Genomic DNA, 15,147 nt, shown 5'->3' on the forward strand with positions numbered 1-15,147 from the left:
TTTTTCTGCCTAGTGTTCTACTCCTGTAGGGGGCAGTTTAACCCAACGGTTATGAAGATCTGAAGCTGTGTCCATCAATTAACGAAAGAGAAATTCGGGTTTTCATTGTTGGCTTCTAAAAATGCCTGGCTATTATGCAGACCCTCCAACATTGATAAGTATGCAGATGAGAAAGGTCAGAGTACAGTCAGCAGTCCTTATTGGCATACTTATGCCAGGTTAGTGAGTCAAGGTATTGAAAGGGGGTCATCATTACAGTCAGGCAACTAGCATTTATAGAATGAGAACTTAGCAATGGCTTCAGGCCTCATGCACACTGAAGCTGATAAACTCACGTTTTTGTGAGTTTGGGAGTTTTTTTTTTTTTAACAGCCCTTAAACTCCCCTCTATGTTATCCTACGTGTCCATGCACACATGGACGTTTTTTGAAGTTTACCAGCTGGGGATTTTATTGGCTGCTGTCTAAACACCCTAAAATTGTGTTCAAGAGCAGTTCTCCTAACCATAAAAAATGCTGAAAGCTGAAAAAACGCTCATAAACGTGCTTTTATCAGTGTTTGTTTACATTGGAGAGCTGAATGTAGGCTGGTATCATTTAAAAAACTGCCCAAAAATGCTAACACTGAAAAACGCTCAAAAACGTGCATATGAACGAGATTAAAAAAACGCTGTTAAAAACGCGTTTTTAAAGCAGCATTTTCCTGCCAGCAGTCCGACGTCCAACGTCCTGTGTGCATGGAACCTAAATGTGCATAGTAAATGATCTGTAAATAAAACTTATGTGTGTCAAATGCAAACCCAATTTTCTGTTTGGTGCAACCGAGTGTGCTGATTTTCCAAACAACTCAAGTCTGATAAAAAGTCTTTCCTAGCCCTGCATAAATAAACCATTTTTAGCATTCTGAAGTAACTGGATCAATGATGCAAATGTGGTGCAGGTTTTCCTGCATAGTATATGACCTCCTGCAATAAAGAACCAGCTAAAACTTGCCAGCCAGTTTAATGTACTTTTTTATTTAAATTTCGTTGTCCTCAGGTAATCTATTCCGTTCACACACATTGTCCATTTAAAGGAAATGTATAGTGTTTGTGCATAATTTTCTTTCATTATCACGTTAAGGAATAAAGAATACAATGTTTGAAAATATTTTTGGCAAGTAATTATCAAACTGTATGTGACCATTATATATTTTCCATTTTCAGCCAGCAGGTAGTAAAATCACAGCTATTTCTCCTGGTTTTAACCAAGCTTGCTTACTGCTACATTGTGAATAGCCTTGGCTCTGAAATAAACTGACTAGAAGGAGATTATAGATCAGAGTTTAAAGGGAACAAGGTGAAGTACAGTAAACCCCCCTCCACCTCGCTGGGGTTATGTTCCAGACCCACCCGCAATAAGTGAAAATCTGCGAAATAGAAATACCCTATTTAAATACACCCTAGGCATGTTTTTTAACTTTCACTGTACTTTTAAAAGCATTTTAAGGTCTTTAACCACTTTCAGACCGGAGGATTTGGCTGCTCAATGACCAGGCCCTATTTTGCGATTCGGCACTGCGTGACTTTAACGGACAATTGCGTGGTCGTGCAACACTGTACCCAAACTAAATTGACATCCTTTTTTCCCCCACAAATAGAGCTTTCTTTTGGCGGTATTTGATCACCTGTGAGATTTTTATTTTTTATGCTATAAACAAAAAAAAGAGCGACAATTTTGAAAAAATAACAATATTTTTTCACATTCTTTTATATGAAATTCTCAAAAAAAATGTAAAAATCTAAATTTTTTAAAATTGTAGGCCAATTTGTTTTCTGCTACATAATTTTGGTAAAAAAATCGCAATAAGCATATTTTTATTGGTTTGCGCAAAAGTTATTGCGTTTACTAACTACGGGAAAGATTTATGTAATTTTTATTGTTTTTATTTTTTATTTACTAGTAATGGCGGCGATCTGCGATTTTTTTCAGGACTGCAACATTGCGGTGGACAGATCGGACCCCTTGTAATGACGTTGAGTGTTCGGACACCATCTTGTCCTCTCGACATCCATTTTGTTTAGTGACCCAGGCTCCTTGAGCGAAAGTAGCCTCATCCCCCAGCCTTTTGGCCCTGTAATGACTCCCTGGGTCACTATATGCCAGGTTTCTGCAAAGCTGACATTTTTCACACCTTTAATATACACAAGCAACTTGACCAAGCAGAAGTTGTGTCTCCAAGGACAGCAGAGGGTCAGATTAGATGTCCAGTGAAACTGCTTGTAAATTCCCAAAGCCAAACTGTTAAGTTACATCTCACAATCTGTGCTCAAATCATATCTTTTTACCCGAACATAACATATTAACAAAAAGTAGATATTTGGGTGCCCCATAAAATACCAATCGAATTAAGTCCCAACACGGACACCTTTATGCCTAGGAAAGACAAGCTAGCGATCCGATGCCTTACCGGTCAGGGGTTATTCCATGCTAACCCATGTTTAGTGTCTAAAGATAGGACATTCCAAACCGGACCATGAAATATCGGTTTCAAGCGTGTAACCTTTTCATATCTCCAGATATGAGTGCTTTTATGAATCTGTCAAAGCGGGAGGTCACTTAGCAGTTTACAGACTCAGAGCCATTGGCTGAGTACGTCTGGTGACACCCCCTGAAGGGTCAGAGAAAAAGACGGGGACTGAGAGAGTTCTGAGTTCTCATTCTAAGATCAAAGGCATAACACCGCCCAAGGGGAACCAAACATACCTGTTCAACTCTGAAACTAAGGTAATACCAGGACCGTTTAATGCAAATATTTTCATCCTTTCTCTTCATATTTCTTAATTGCTGTATTGTGTCTCTATTTCTTTGTAACCCATTTTTCTGTAAATATTTTTATTCGCACCAATTTTAAACCTTTCTTATAATTAAACCTTATTTTGAAAAGTGTTAACTTTGTCTCTAAGCTCTTAAACGCAACTTGACCCAAACGAACCTGCCTCCTGAAGCGTGCTACTGTGTGTTATAGACGGTTATTTTAAAGTCATAATGGATATTTGTACTGTTTAGGCTAACCTATCTGAAACATTCTGGTCTGAGGTGACAGTGTGTTACAGACGGTTATTCTAAAGTCATAATTGATATTTGTCAAACCACGAGCATCCTCTAGGCTCAGTATAATGTAGAGGTGGTGGCAGGAAAGGGTTAATCGTTTAATTAACCCGGTGACAATCGCTCTCAGTCTGCTGGCATCTAGATTGTGGTCCCGCAAGCTGGACAATCTGTGTGCTGGGTGCAGCTGAGAGTGGCATTGTTACACAAGTGACGGCAGGGTGTGAGATTGCTTGGTCTTGGGTCACGAGGTGGATGAGAAGGCCAGGGGTCTCATACCCGCCACCGTCAGACCCCTAACTGACATTTTTGGGGGTACCAGTGACATTACTACAGTAATCAGTGCTAAAAATATGCACTGTTACTGTAAAAATGACACTGGCAGGGAAGGGGTTAACAGTATGGGTGATCAAGGGGTTAAATGTGTCCCTAGGGGCGTGATTCTAACTGTCAGGGGGCGTGGCTTGTGAAGTCATCACAAAGACATGCGATCCTATATAGCTGGATCACATAGCCTTTGTGATCACTTCAGGGAGAATGACAGACGGCTGAGTTTACATCAGCCGTCTGTCCTTCTCTCTCAGCTGTGGGAGATCGCGAGTGGCTGGCGGCCATCGGAGCCACCGGTCACACGCACTGGCTCCCCAGCTGACGAGCGTGCTGCTGGCGGCGTGCGCTCGCTCCTTAGAGTCTCCTTAACGAGCCACGTAGTACTACGTCACTTTGCCCAGGAGCGGCTGCCTGCTGCAGTAAATCTGCAGTGGGCGCTCGCTAAGCGGTTAAACACACTTTTAAAACAATAGAAACACATTTAAACACATAAAAGATACTGAGAGACAGAGCAAGAGCTATGGAAAACACAAAAATATTGAATCAACAATGATTTAATTAATAAAACAATAGTAATAGGTCTTACAGAAAAAAAAAGCAAAATACCGGGACCACGAAAACTGAACTGTGATATAACCGGGGTTTACTGTATACCTCTTACTTCCCCTTTGTATTTTTTGGCCTTATGCACCCAGGACGTTTTGTAAACTCTCCTAGAACCCTTTCCTCCTGGCAGCAGCGTCTTGGCAGAAAAAAACCTGACGCCTGTAAAAGTGTCTAAAGCTTTTACAGGCTTTTAGGCATGTTTACAGGTGTCAAGAGCTTGTGCGTTAATTAATTTCATTAGCCAGAATAATCATTTATTCTGGCCATTGAAATGAATTAGTGTTAAAGCACTAAATGCGCCTACTGTTTAAGTGCATTTAGCAGCCTATAGCAGCGTCAGGTTTTTTTTCTGCCAAAACTCTGCTGCTCCAGGACGCACTGGCAGTGTTTTTTTTTTTTCCTGCCTCTAAAAGCCATTAACGCTTCTAAAAGCTTATGTATGCATGGACACATAGGCTAACATGCAGGGGAATTCAGAGGCAGGAAAAAGAAAAAAAAAAAAAAACGCCCGACGCCTCTAGAAGCAGCTGCAAAAACGTCCAGTGTGCATGAGGCCTTATGCACACTGCAGCTCAAAGAAGCTGCTCCTGCCTGGAAACTTCCCTCCATGTTAGAGCCCTGCGCGGGACTGTTTTATTAAACCCGCACCCGCCCACACCCGCTGAATGTATGACCAGGACCGCCCGCACCTGCAATGTTTGTGTTCCATTCCCGCCCGCACCCGCAATGTTTGTGTCCACTCCTGCGGTTTTGCCCTATACTCGCCGTATAAGACTACCCCCTCTTCTGAGGCAACACCATTTCATAACATCAGTGGAGCCAACACGTCCCTATTACATATTTTAGCCCGCTGGATGTGCCCTAATACGTACTGTAGCTTCTGCTACATACAGAACTTCTCTATTATTAAAGCGGTAGTATACCTCTTTTTTTGACTTTTAACTACAGGTAAGCCTATAATAAGGCTTACCTGTAGGTACAATTAATATCTCCTAAACCTGCAAGATTTAGGAGATATTACCACTACATGCAGCCGCTGACGAGTGCGGCGCATGCGCTCTGAAGGTCCGGGGGACCTTCAGAGTTCCTTGCCGAAAATTGCCGGAAAATTACTCCCGCATGCATGCGCGGCTCCGGCCACTCACAGCGCCGGAGCCGCCGAACCCGGAAGAGACGCCGAGGTATCATGTTCGCTCCCACAGCGGTGTCCGGGGGTCCGTGTCGGGGCTTCGTTCTAAGGTAAGTTTTTCATAATGAGCTAGTATGCGATGCATACTAGCTCATTATGCATTTGTCTTGCAGGGTTTTTTTTTCATTAGAGTATGCTACCGCTTTAATAGTTTAGCCCGCTGGATGTGTATACAGTAAGCTTTGGCTACTTACAGAACGTCCCTGTGCTGTAATACTCTATGTACCACGCTGAGCCATTCACGGCAAGCTGTGTATTCTATTAACACATACAAAGCCTGCTCGGATTGGCAAAGGTTGTATAAGCCCGCCTCTCTGACGCAGCCAATCCGAGCAGGCTTTGTATGCATTAATAGAATACACCACTTGCCGTGATTGGCTCAGCATGGTACATAGAGTATTACAGCACAGGGACGTTCTGTAAGTTGCCAAAGGTACTGTATACACATCCAGCAGGCTAACATTTTTAATAGGGATGTTCTGTAACTAGCTGAAGCTACAGTACCTGGCGTATAAGCAGAGATGTATAGTAACTAAGTAGAACTACTTCACTACTGTACTTAAGTACCGAAAGGCGGTATCTGTACTTTCCTAGAGTAGAATTTTTTTCTCCTACTTCCACTTTTACTTCACTACATTTTTTCGATGATTTCAATACTTCTACTCCGATATTTTTTTTTTTGTGCTGCATAGTTACTTGTTACTATTATAAAAATTACCACTGCCAGAACAGTAGATGGCAGGTTTCATGAAGTTCAAAACATGTGTATTATCAGCGCATACGAAAATAAAAGCTACTGTATGTATAAATAAAAGCTGCATTTGAAATAATAAAAAACAATATGATGTTCAAACTTTTGACTTCTTTCTTTAATAACTACATTACACAGTACTTGTACTTTTACTTTCAGTACTTGAGTAGCAAAATTTAAAAAAAAAACTACTTGCAATACTTAAGTACAAAAAATTTTGAATACTTTAGTACTTCTACTCAAGTCACTTTTTGATCGAGCACTTCCACTTCTACTCAAGTCACTTTTTGATCGAGCACTTGTACTTTTACTCAAGTATGGGTTTTGAGTACTTTATACAACTCTGCGTATAAGACGACCCCCGATTTTTGGGGTATCTTTTTTATTATAAAAAAAAGTCGTCTTATACGCCGGAAAATACGTTACACCAAATTGCACCCACGGGTCTCCGCAAAATGTTTTGACCGCCTACTCCCGCCCGCAGCAGAGGTAAAACCGCCCGCTCCCGCAAGATTTGCATTGGGTCCTGCGGGAGCCCAAACCCAATGCAGCCCTCTACTCCATGTCAGCCCATGTGCCCATGCACACTATGGCTTTTTCAGAAGTTTACAAGCAAACGCAAAAGAGCATGAAAAAGTTTAAAAATCTCAAACACACACACATACAAAAAAAGGAAAAATTAGCTTAGCTAAGTGTTTGTGGAAAAAAACGCTTGTTCTCAAACAAGCTCAATAAAAATGTGCAAAAGAGCCCAAAAAGTACAAGCTGAAATAAAAGCTCAAATGCCTGTAAAAGTAGCTTTTTTTTTTTTTTTTTGAGCTGCATTGTGCATGAGCCCTTAAAGTGACAAAGTTGTTAAAATCAAAGCAGTCAAAAAATATGCCACCTACAAATACGATTGTTATTACCTGTCCTGCTGCCTTTGCTAATGATCACTGCTATATTACATAGTAATTGGCACTTAAAGAATCATTGAATCTGAGACTTCTGGGAGTGTTGATTTCTTGGTCCTCTGATATGCGTGGCGGTTCCACCCGCTTTGCCTATGTCACAACACAGTATTGACACAGGGGCTACCAGTAGAAACCACCTGAGCACAGAGATGGCCCTGGAATTTGACATCACCAAAAGTGTCAGATTCAGATTTTTCAAGCAGCATTGATTTTTTTTTTCTTTCTTACTACACCAAAACTCTTTAAGCTGTGGTTACTCTACAATACAGCGGTGACCAGTGGTTCAGGTAGAAGTAGAGGTGAGAATTAAATATCTCTATATCAAGGGGCAAAGTTTTGATAATTTTGCTTTAACAATATATTTGTTTTAATCTATAAAATAAGTCAACTACTACACAAGCAATGCTTTACTTTCTGTGTAATAAAGTATAATATTGATGAAGTAATCTATGGATCAGCATCCATACCAAGAAGAAGTCATTTGACATTGTTATACTGTTGCCAGGATAACTAAAAACATAAAATGAATTTCAGCATCTCTCATTTGTAGAAGCGTAGAAGGAACATTCACTATGACTGTTACAACTGTTTAATTTGCTTTTTTACTGAGGTGTAGGAGGCCTTTGAGGACATGTCATAATGAGAACTAAATGAAAAGGTTTCCATGGTCGCGGCGTAATATACTTAACACACTGCTTAATGATGATAAATACTTTGGTCTTGAAGCTTAAAGTATAACTAAACACAAAAGCAAAAATGTTACATAAAGTACTGTATTGTAGCTTACCAATTCTTAGATGTGTTGGCAGCATTTGTTTTACTTTTTTAGGATTTTTTTTATTTTTTGCTTTATTTTCACCAGGTGATCCAGCCAGCAAGTCTGTTTTTTTCCCATCTTCCTTCAACATACCAAGTTGTCCAGCTAAAATGTCACTTTAGAGTGTTGAGATAAACCATTTACCACTGACAGGGGTACATGCAATGATCAGTGTTTATCTATTTAGCCTGGGTTACATCTTTACATTCTTTTTGTGTGCAAAATTTGGCATTTTCCCAACGTACAGAGAAACATGCTACACTTTATCAGAAGCACCCCCACGCATCAGCAACTGCAAGCATTTTTGCAGTTCAATAAAGCTCAGTTTTTAAGAAAGGGCTGGAGACTTCTTATCCTGTGTTTCTCATGGGTAGGGCAGCCTGTGACATGAATGCCCTACATGCAGCACGCACAGATGTGAACCAAGACTTATGTATAACCTTTATCCAAAAAGGAAAAAAAAAAAAAAACAGTTGCTGTAAATGCTTAAAATATGTTTGATATGATTTAACTTTCCAGCTTCCCCTCATTTACTAAAAGCTCTGGAGCAATTGCACTTGCAGAGCGCAACTGCACTTTGCAAAGTTCACAGTCTACTTGCCTTTAGTAAATCAACCCCATTTTCTACTCCCACTGATGCTGGAGCATCTTCTATTCCCACTAGCCACAGCCCACCCCCTAAGGTCTGAAGGACACTAAACATTCCCTTGTTTAGAAAGTTTGGAGACTCCAACTCTAAAATGAAAGCATTCTCCTATACACCTCTTTCTGAAGGTTTTTCTGTTTTATTCATGATCTTGTGACCACTAAATACCCTTCTCCCACACTAACTCAATGGGTTAGTAGCAGAAATTCACACCCCACTCTGGTGACTTCACCCCTCTGCAGAATCGTGCTATTTCGACAGTGTTCTTTTCTACAGGAGCTGCTGTCAGTCCACCGCTAGGGGTGGGCTGGGAGGTGTGGTTGCAGGCAGAATACTATAGTGTACAGAATGCTGTATATCGGTACAGCATCCTATACAGGGGAAGCACTGAACATAATGAAAATGGTAAACCAATAAGCATGTTTTTTTCTTTTTCCAGAAAGAACATTTATTGAACATTTGCAAGCAGACCGGTTCCACAATTTCTCAAAACGCAGCACCCAGTACATCAAGTCATGGAAAAGTAGACAAGCACAATTACAATGTCCAAAACTATATAGCCTGAGGCAAATCCGAGCCCTTCAGTGTTAAATTCGAGGGCCCCCCAGTAGACCGAAAGAGCACGTACGAGAATGGTGCCACAGCTTGTTAACAGCTACCTATTTTACCTTGACTGTGAGTATAAAAACAATATTGCAAATGTAAACCTACCCCAATGTTCTGTTCATGACTAGGTCAACTGGAGCCATAATAGGAATGTCAAGCCAGCCTCCCCAAACCCTATCAAATTTGGCAAAGCATCCTCTGTGTTGATAGATAACCAGCTCATATCGTAAAGTAGTACCCATATGCATAAGCAATTCCACCCTCTGATTTTCAATGTCACGATGATTCAGGAAGCTAAGGCTGCTGGCAAGATCACCAGGTAACTCAAACTTACTGGAGGAAAAAAACAAGGAATCTATGGCATACCTACCTCAAGAGATACAAAAAGGTGATATACCAAGCTCCTGGTGAGTAGTACACAGATATATACCTTATGGAAAAAACTGGTAAATTGTCTATATATACAAATACCTGAAATCTCTAATAAACATATATTAGATCAAATTGGACGTACGCCTGACCAAATCGGAATTATCCAGGATAACTATCTACCACACCTATTATCAAACTGTAAGTTCAATAGTGACACACTATAATTAGAGACTAAAAATACTAGAAGTACAAACATCTTCACACTATAACATATCTTGCAGGAGGCGGCTCTGGTTCTCGCTGTTGACTAATGATGCATACCATAACCATACATGGAACACAAAAAAAGATATATGTACGTATATTTATCTTTACCACATTGATTAACATCAGTGGTAACTAAATACTGTAAATTAATATATTTGTATAAATATTACAGAATTGGTGACAACCACCCTTTAAAAAGGCTCAAGAGGAAGCCGAAACGCGTAGGGACAAACGCAGGAGAAATCTCCACTGAGATTATCCTAAATTGTCACCGATTTTCACAACTGTCACATAACTTTCTGACTTTCAACACTCCTTCACTTGGGTCTATCACCCAAATATTCACAACAATGTACTTACCTGTATCATATTTAAAACATTAAATAATCTTTGTTTTATTTAAACAATGATTGCTTTGAAAATACTCATACTTGCCTAAAAAGTCCCACCCAAAATTGGCCTGAGGTACCAACCCCCATACACAAATTTCTTAGGGACGACGTCAAAACCCGTATACTCCAAAGGCTAATAGTGATCTAAAAAACTTTTTTAGACTTAATAAAAGAAACCAGAAAAATGTAGAAACATTTAATACATTATGTTAAGTTGGGCTTATAATGGGGTTTCTTCCAATACTTTTTTTAAAGAACAGTCAAATAACATACCTGCTTTTTAGGATGGGTTTTGGAAAAGGAACCAAGAGACTGATTCCTCCAGGGCAGCACTGGGCAGAACCATTCCACCTCACTAAGATACATTAAGAAGGAGCACTCTGTCCCATCCACTCCATAGAAAGCGTAACATGGGTCTGATGTCCAGCGAGACCGCATCCACTGAAAAATATATATCATCACAATTATAGCTATATAAGGCCATTAAACGCTAGGCTACTATAACATTATAGCCAAGTCAGTGCCGGGACAAGGTCCTCTGGTATGCATGGCAAAGAGGCCAAAGTGTACCCCTCACTGAGTTGAGACAAAATATGCTTGCACGTCTATATGTACACTGGCCGGGGCAATGACGAAATGACAGGTGTCTTTTGCTTTAGGGTTGCCACCTTTTAAACAATAGAAACCAACTGTAAAGGTGACAAGTGTGGTTGGGTTGTTGTGGTGTGGTTAAACCAGTAGGATATAGTCATAATGATCATAGTAAAACAGAGAAAGGTTCTGATTAACATTATACATGTTAATTTGTTCTTCCATTTGGGAACAAAGGTAGTTTATAATTCATCACAAGCAGAGATGTATAGTAACTAAGAAGAACTATTTCACTACTGTACTTAAGTACCAAAAGGCGGTATCTGTACTTTCCTAGAGTATAATTTTTTTCTCGTGCTTCCACTTTTACTTCACTACATTTTTTCGATGATTTCAATACTTCTACTCCGATATTTTTTTTTTGTGCTGCATAGTTACTCGTTACTATTATAAAAATTACCACTGCCAGAACAGTAGATGGCAGGTTTCATGAAGCTCAAAACATGTGTATTATCAGTGCATACGAAAATAAAAGCTACTGTATGTATAAATAAAAGCTGGATTTGAAATAATAAAAAACAATATGATGTTTAAACTTTTGACTTCTTTCTTTAATAACTACATAACACAGTACTTGTACTTTTACTTTCAGTACTTGAGTAGCAATTTTTTTTAAAAAACTACTTGCAATACTTAAGTAAAAAACATGTTGAATACTTTAGTACTTCTACTCAAGTCACTTTTTGATTGAGCACTTCCACTTCTACTCAAGTCACTTTTTGATCGAGCACTTGTACTTTTACTCAAGTATGGGTTTCGAGTACTTTATGCAACTCTGATCACAAGTGAAAATTGTATTCTGCCAAGTGTCCATTTTATGTAGGAACTAAAGCTATAGTTCTGCTACAAAGTGTGGTGACGTTTTTTTACAAACTCAACTTTTTTAATGCTACACAACAAAAAAATAATAGTTTATATACGGACAATAAAGAGAACATGCAAACAATGTATTTATGAATAAAGCCTGCAAACCATGCTGGCAGGCTTAGTTCACACAAGAGCCTCTTTCTGCACCTTTGATGGACATACCATGGCCCAGCTGTCATAACAGCCAAGCTTCGGGAAAGATGTTCCTTGTTCCCAGAACCCAAGGTGGAACAACTCTGCTGCTTTTATGTTGGCCCTGCCCTGAGCTCAGTTATACAATAATGCAAATATCATTTAAAGTATTTTAAATTACTTGTACATGTAAAGAGACAAAAAGGTTGTATAATAAGGCTGATGTTACATAACTTGTGCTGTTAAACATGTCACACACACACACACATATATATATATATATATATATATATATATGTGTGTGTGTGTGACATGCAGAACAAGGACGTTTTCCCTATGTCCAATGGCTCATTTTACACCAACGCACTGGGTTGGTGATATCTGAATCAGTGAACACGTTGCATTTTATGCAGCACATAAGAATCACATTCACGTAAAAAAAAAGCAAACACTGCAATGCATTTTAACAAAGCGGTGCAGCGTACAGAAGCATTTGGTCATAATGCACAAATGCTTTATATGTATAGTAATGTACGATGTGTGGTGTGAATGGGGGCTCCTTAGTGATTTGATGGCATAATATTGAACCAGATAAAGAACTAAAGAAAAAAACTAAACATACCTCCACTTTTCCAGAGCAGTCTGGGTACCTAGGGTCTCTTGGGATGTCACAAAGATCCCTCTGACCTTCAAGCACTAAAAACAAATATTTACTAGCACAACACATGTTATAGCAATGTCATTACACTCCAAGACATACGCTATATTCCCCCCACTGAACCTAAACATAAAACTAACAGATTAGTCATAAAACCCATTTATTCAATGGAGATCGCCAATATAACGAGGCACTTAGCATCGAGCAGCTGCTCGTAGCTTATGTTATCCTTGGCCACCAGAGCTTTGATATGAGCTGCAGCTAAGTTCTAGAGGTCATAAAGTAAAATTCAGCCAGTGTGAGTCATCAGTTCGGAGCAATTCCCAACCTTCTACACTCAAAAGGATTGTCAGAACAAGAGGTCCTAGAATAATGAATGAAATATCATGAAGCCCCAGCGTGGCTTCACCTTTACCCCAGGACTGGTCCACTATATAACGTTGAAATCTATTTGCTGCTCTTAGGACAAAGGTGAATCTAAAATGCCCGGGTGATTAGTACTTCAACTCTAAAAATAAATGAACTTACAAACAGATATGTTCACAAACCAGAAATGTAGTTTTATAGGGATGTTACTGTTATTTTACTAAAGAAGATAATTTTATTTTTGAAAAATGTATGTTAATGTGTAAGTAATCTACAAATTTAAATTAAAATCCTGGTAGCCTACTCTTTGTTGATAATGTTGATAGAGTTGTTATATCTCTGCAAGCTTTTAGTTCTGCATTTATTACCCATTGTCCCTGTCCTAAGTTGGCAACACTGACAAAACTTGTGCCTCTGCAGTAGGGATGATCTTCAATTTGGTCCAAACCGGGTTCAGTGTGAAGCCAGAAATAAGCTGTCACTGCTGGGCCATAGGGCTTCTGATGGAAGTTCTGGAGAACCCCTTTGTACATGTGCAGCTGTAGAGTGGGGATGCCCGTTACATTATTAATTTAATATGGCAATGTGGCAATATTAAGGCAATGACATTGACCTATAATGCCCATGTAAGGTCAATGACATTAACCTAATATGGCCTTGTGCCCAAATTAGGTCAATTACATTGACCTAATGTGGCTATCCCATATTAGGTCAATTACATTGACCTAATATGGCCATGTGCCTATATTGGGTCAATTACATTGACCTAATATTGTCATGTAGCCAAATTAGGGCAATGACATTGGCCTAATATGGCCATGTGCCCATACTAGGTCAATGACATTAACATAATATGGCAATGTTGTCAATACTGAATCAATTAATATGGCCATGAGCCTATAGTGGATCAATAGCCATGTGCCCGTATTAGATCAATGGCAATACAAGCATCCCTGCCCCTTTGTGCACATAAATCTGCTGCCTACAGCTTATTGGTGCAGCAATGATATCCAACTGAATAACTTGGGTTTGGAAGCCCAACCCTGAACCCAAGTTCACCTCTACTCTGCAAGAAGAGAATTGTCAGCCTAGAGCCTGTTGACTGCTGGTTGGCTGTGTACTGGCAGGTAGGTGTGACCAAACTACTGCACAGCCTCCAGCTTCTGTATTGCTCACTGCTATGGTGGGAGTAATAAGCTGGAGAGGCAAGCATGGCCCAAGACTTTAGTTGACAAATAAATGTATTTGATAGTTAGGGTTTAGTTATAGTTTAATTTAGCTTTGTAGATAAAGAGATGCTCTTTTTACCAATCGTGCACAGGAATTTAAAAACCACCAATCTACTATGTAGATGTAGTATTGAAGTAAATACAGGTTTACTTTAAACATTAAGCCAAGCAAGAAGTCACTTTGCTAAGTGAAAATCAGTGAAAGTGAAAATCACTACTCCTTTAGTAAATTAACCCCATGATCTCTATCAGGTTATCTAGCAGTACTCGGTCTCACCTTTTCCTCTTAAGAGGCTGTTCCGCAGGATCTGATCCACTTTGACTGCAATGTCAGAAACATTCTGAGCAATTGCTTGAATCTTCTCCATTAGACTCCCTGGCTGCAAACTGCAAGACACACACTTAGAGTGACACACAAGATAGGCAGTAATACACGTTAGCTTTCCTGAACATACAGACATAAGATATTTTTTTCATAAAATAAAAAGCAACCATCATGGAAAATGTAAACAAAGACTAATTGCTTAAAGAAAAGTAACCAACAGCAATCAGATTTTGGTTTACTGCAGTCAGTGAATAATTTAGATTGGTTGGAATAGGCTACTACACATATTACACCAAAGTTTACCTATGTTGTGGGCCAACCATGGGACTGTACAATATGACTTTTAGACTTAAAGTGGTTGTAAAGTCAGAAGGTTTTTTATCCTAATGCATTCTATGCTATGGGGGCACTCAAAAAGGGAGGAGGAGTCAGAAGGTCGGACGGGGACCCCAGAAGTGGAGGATTGGGGCTGCTCTGTGCAGCACACAGCATGTAAGTATGACATGTTTATTACTTAACAAAAAAATCAAAGCTTTGGAATTACTTTAAGATAGAGCTACAAAATGTAAATTAAACTATGACAGCTTCAGATTGTAAAGGAGCCACTGGCCTTCCTCCTGTTGAGTGCCCCCAAGGAAAGCAGCTTGCTATGGGGGCACCCGAACCGAGCTGTAGCTCCGTGTATCTATTCAGGTACGGAGCTGCCGTTCAGCCCCGCCCCCTCTCTCTTTCCTGATTGATTAACTGCTGTGTCTCAGCCAAAGCTGTGTCTCAGCCAATCAGGAGAGTGAGTCCTGTACGGCTGTAGCACTTGTGGACATTGCTGGTTAGAGAGGGGGCTCAGGTAAGTATTAGGGGGGCAGCTGCACACAGCAGGATTTTTATCTTAATGCATTTAATG

At 39.7% G+C, this 15,147-nt stretch overlaps 1 protein-coding gene across 2 annotated transcripts in view; it reads right to left on the reverse strand.

Annotated features, from left to right (window-relative positions):
• The window catches only part of MGAT5B (alpha-1,6-mannosylglycoprotein 6-beta-N-acetylglucosaminyltransferase B), a 300,196-nt gene that overhangs the window by 85,682 nt on the left and 199,367 nt on the right, over nucleotides 1–15,147 (reverse strand). For both annotated transcript variants that reach the window (XM_082272994.1, XM_082272993.1), the window contains exons 5-7: nucleotides 14,199–14,308; nucleotides 12,291–12,364; nucleotides 10,292–10,459 (exon numbers count right to left, since the gene is read on the reverse strand). In XM_082272994.1, coding sequence (XP_082129120.1) covers nucleotides 10,292–10,459; nucleotides 12,291–12,364; nucleotides 14,199–14,308 — 352 coding nt within the window. The remainder of the gene's footprint in view (nucleotides 1–10,291; nucleotides 10,460–12,290; nucleotides 12,365–14,198; nucleotides 14,309–15,147) is intronic.

This window comes from Pelophylax lessonae, assembly GCF_965119305.1.
Source record: "Pelophylax lessonae genome assembly, chromosome: 11".
NCBI classification, from domain to species: Eukaryota; Metazoa; Chordata; class Amphibia; order Anura; family Ranidae; genus Pelophylax; species Pelophylax lessonae.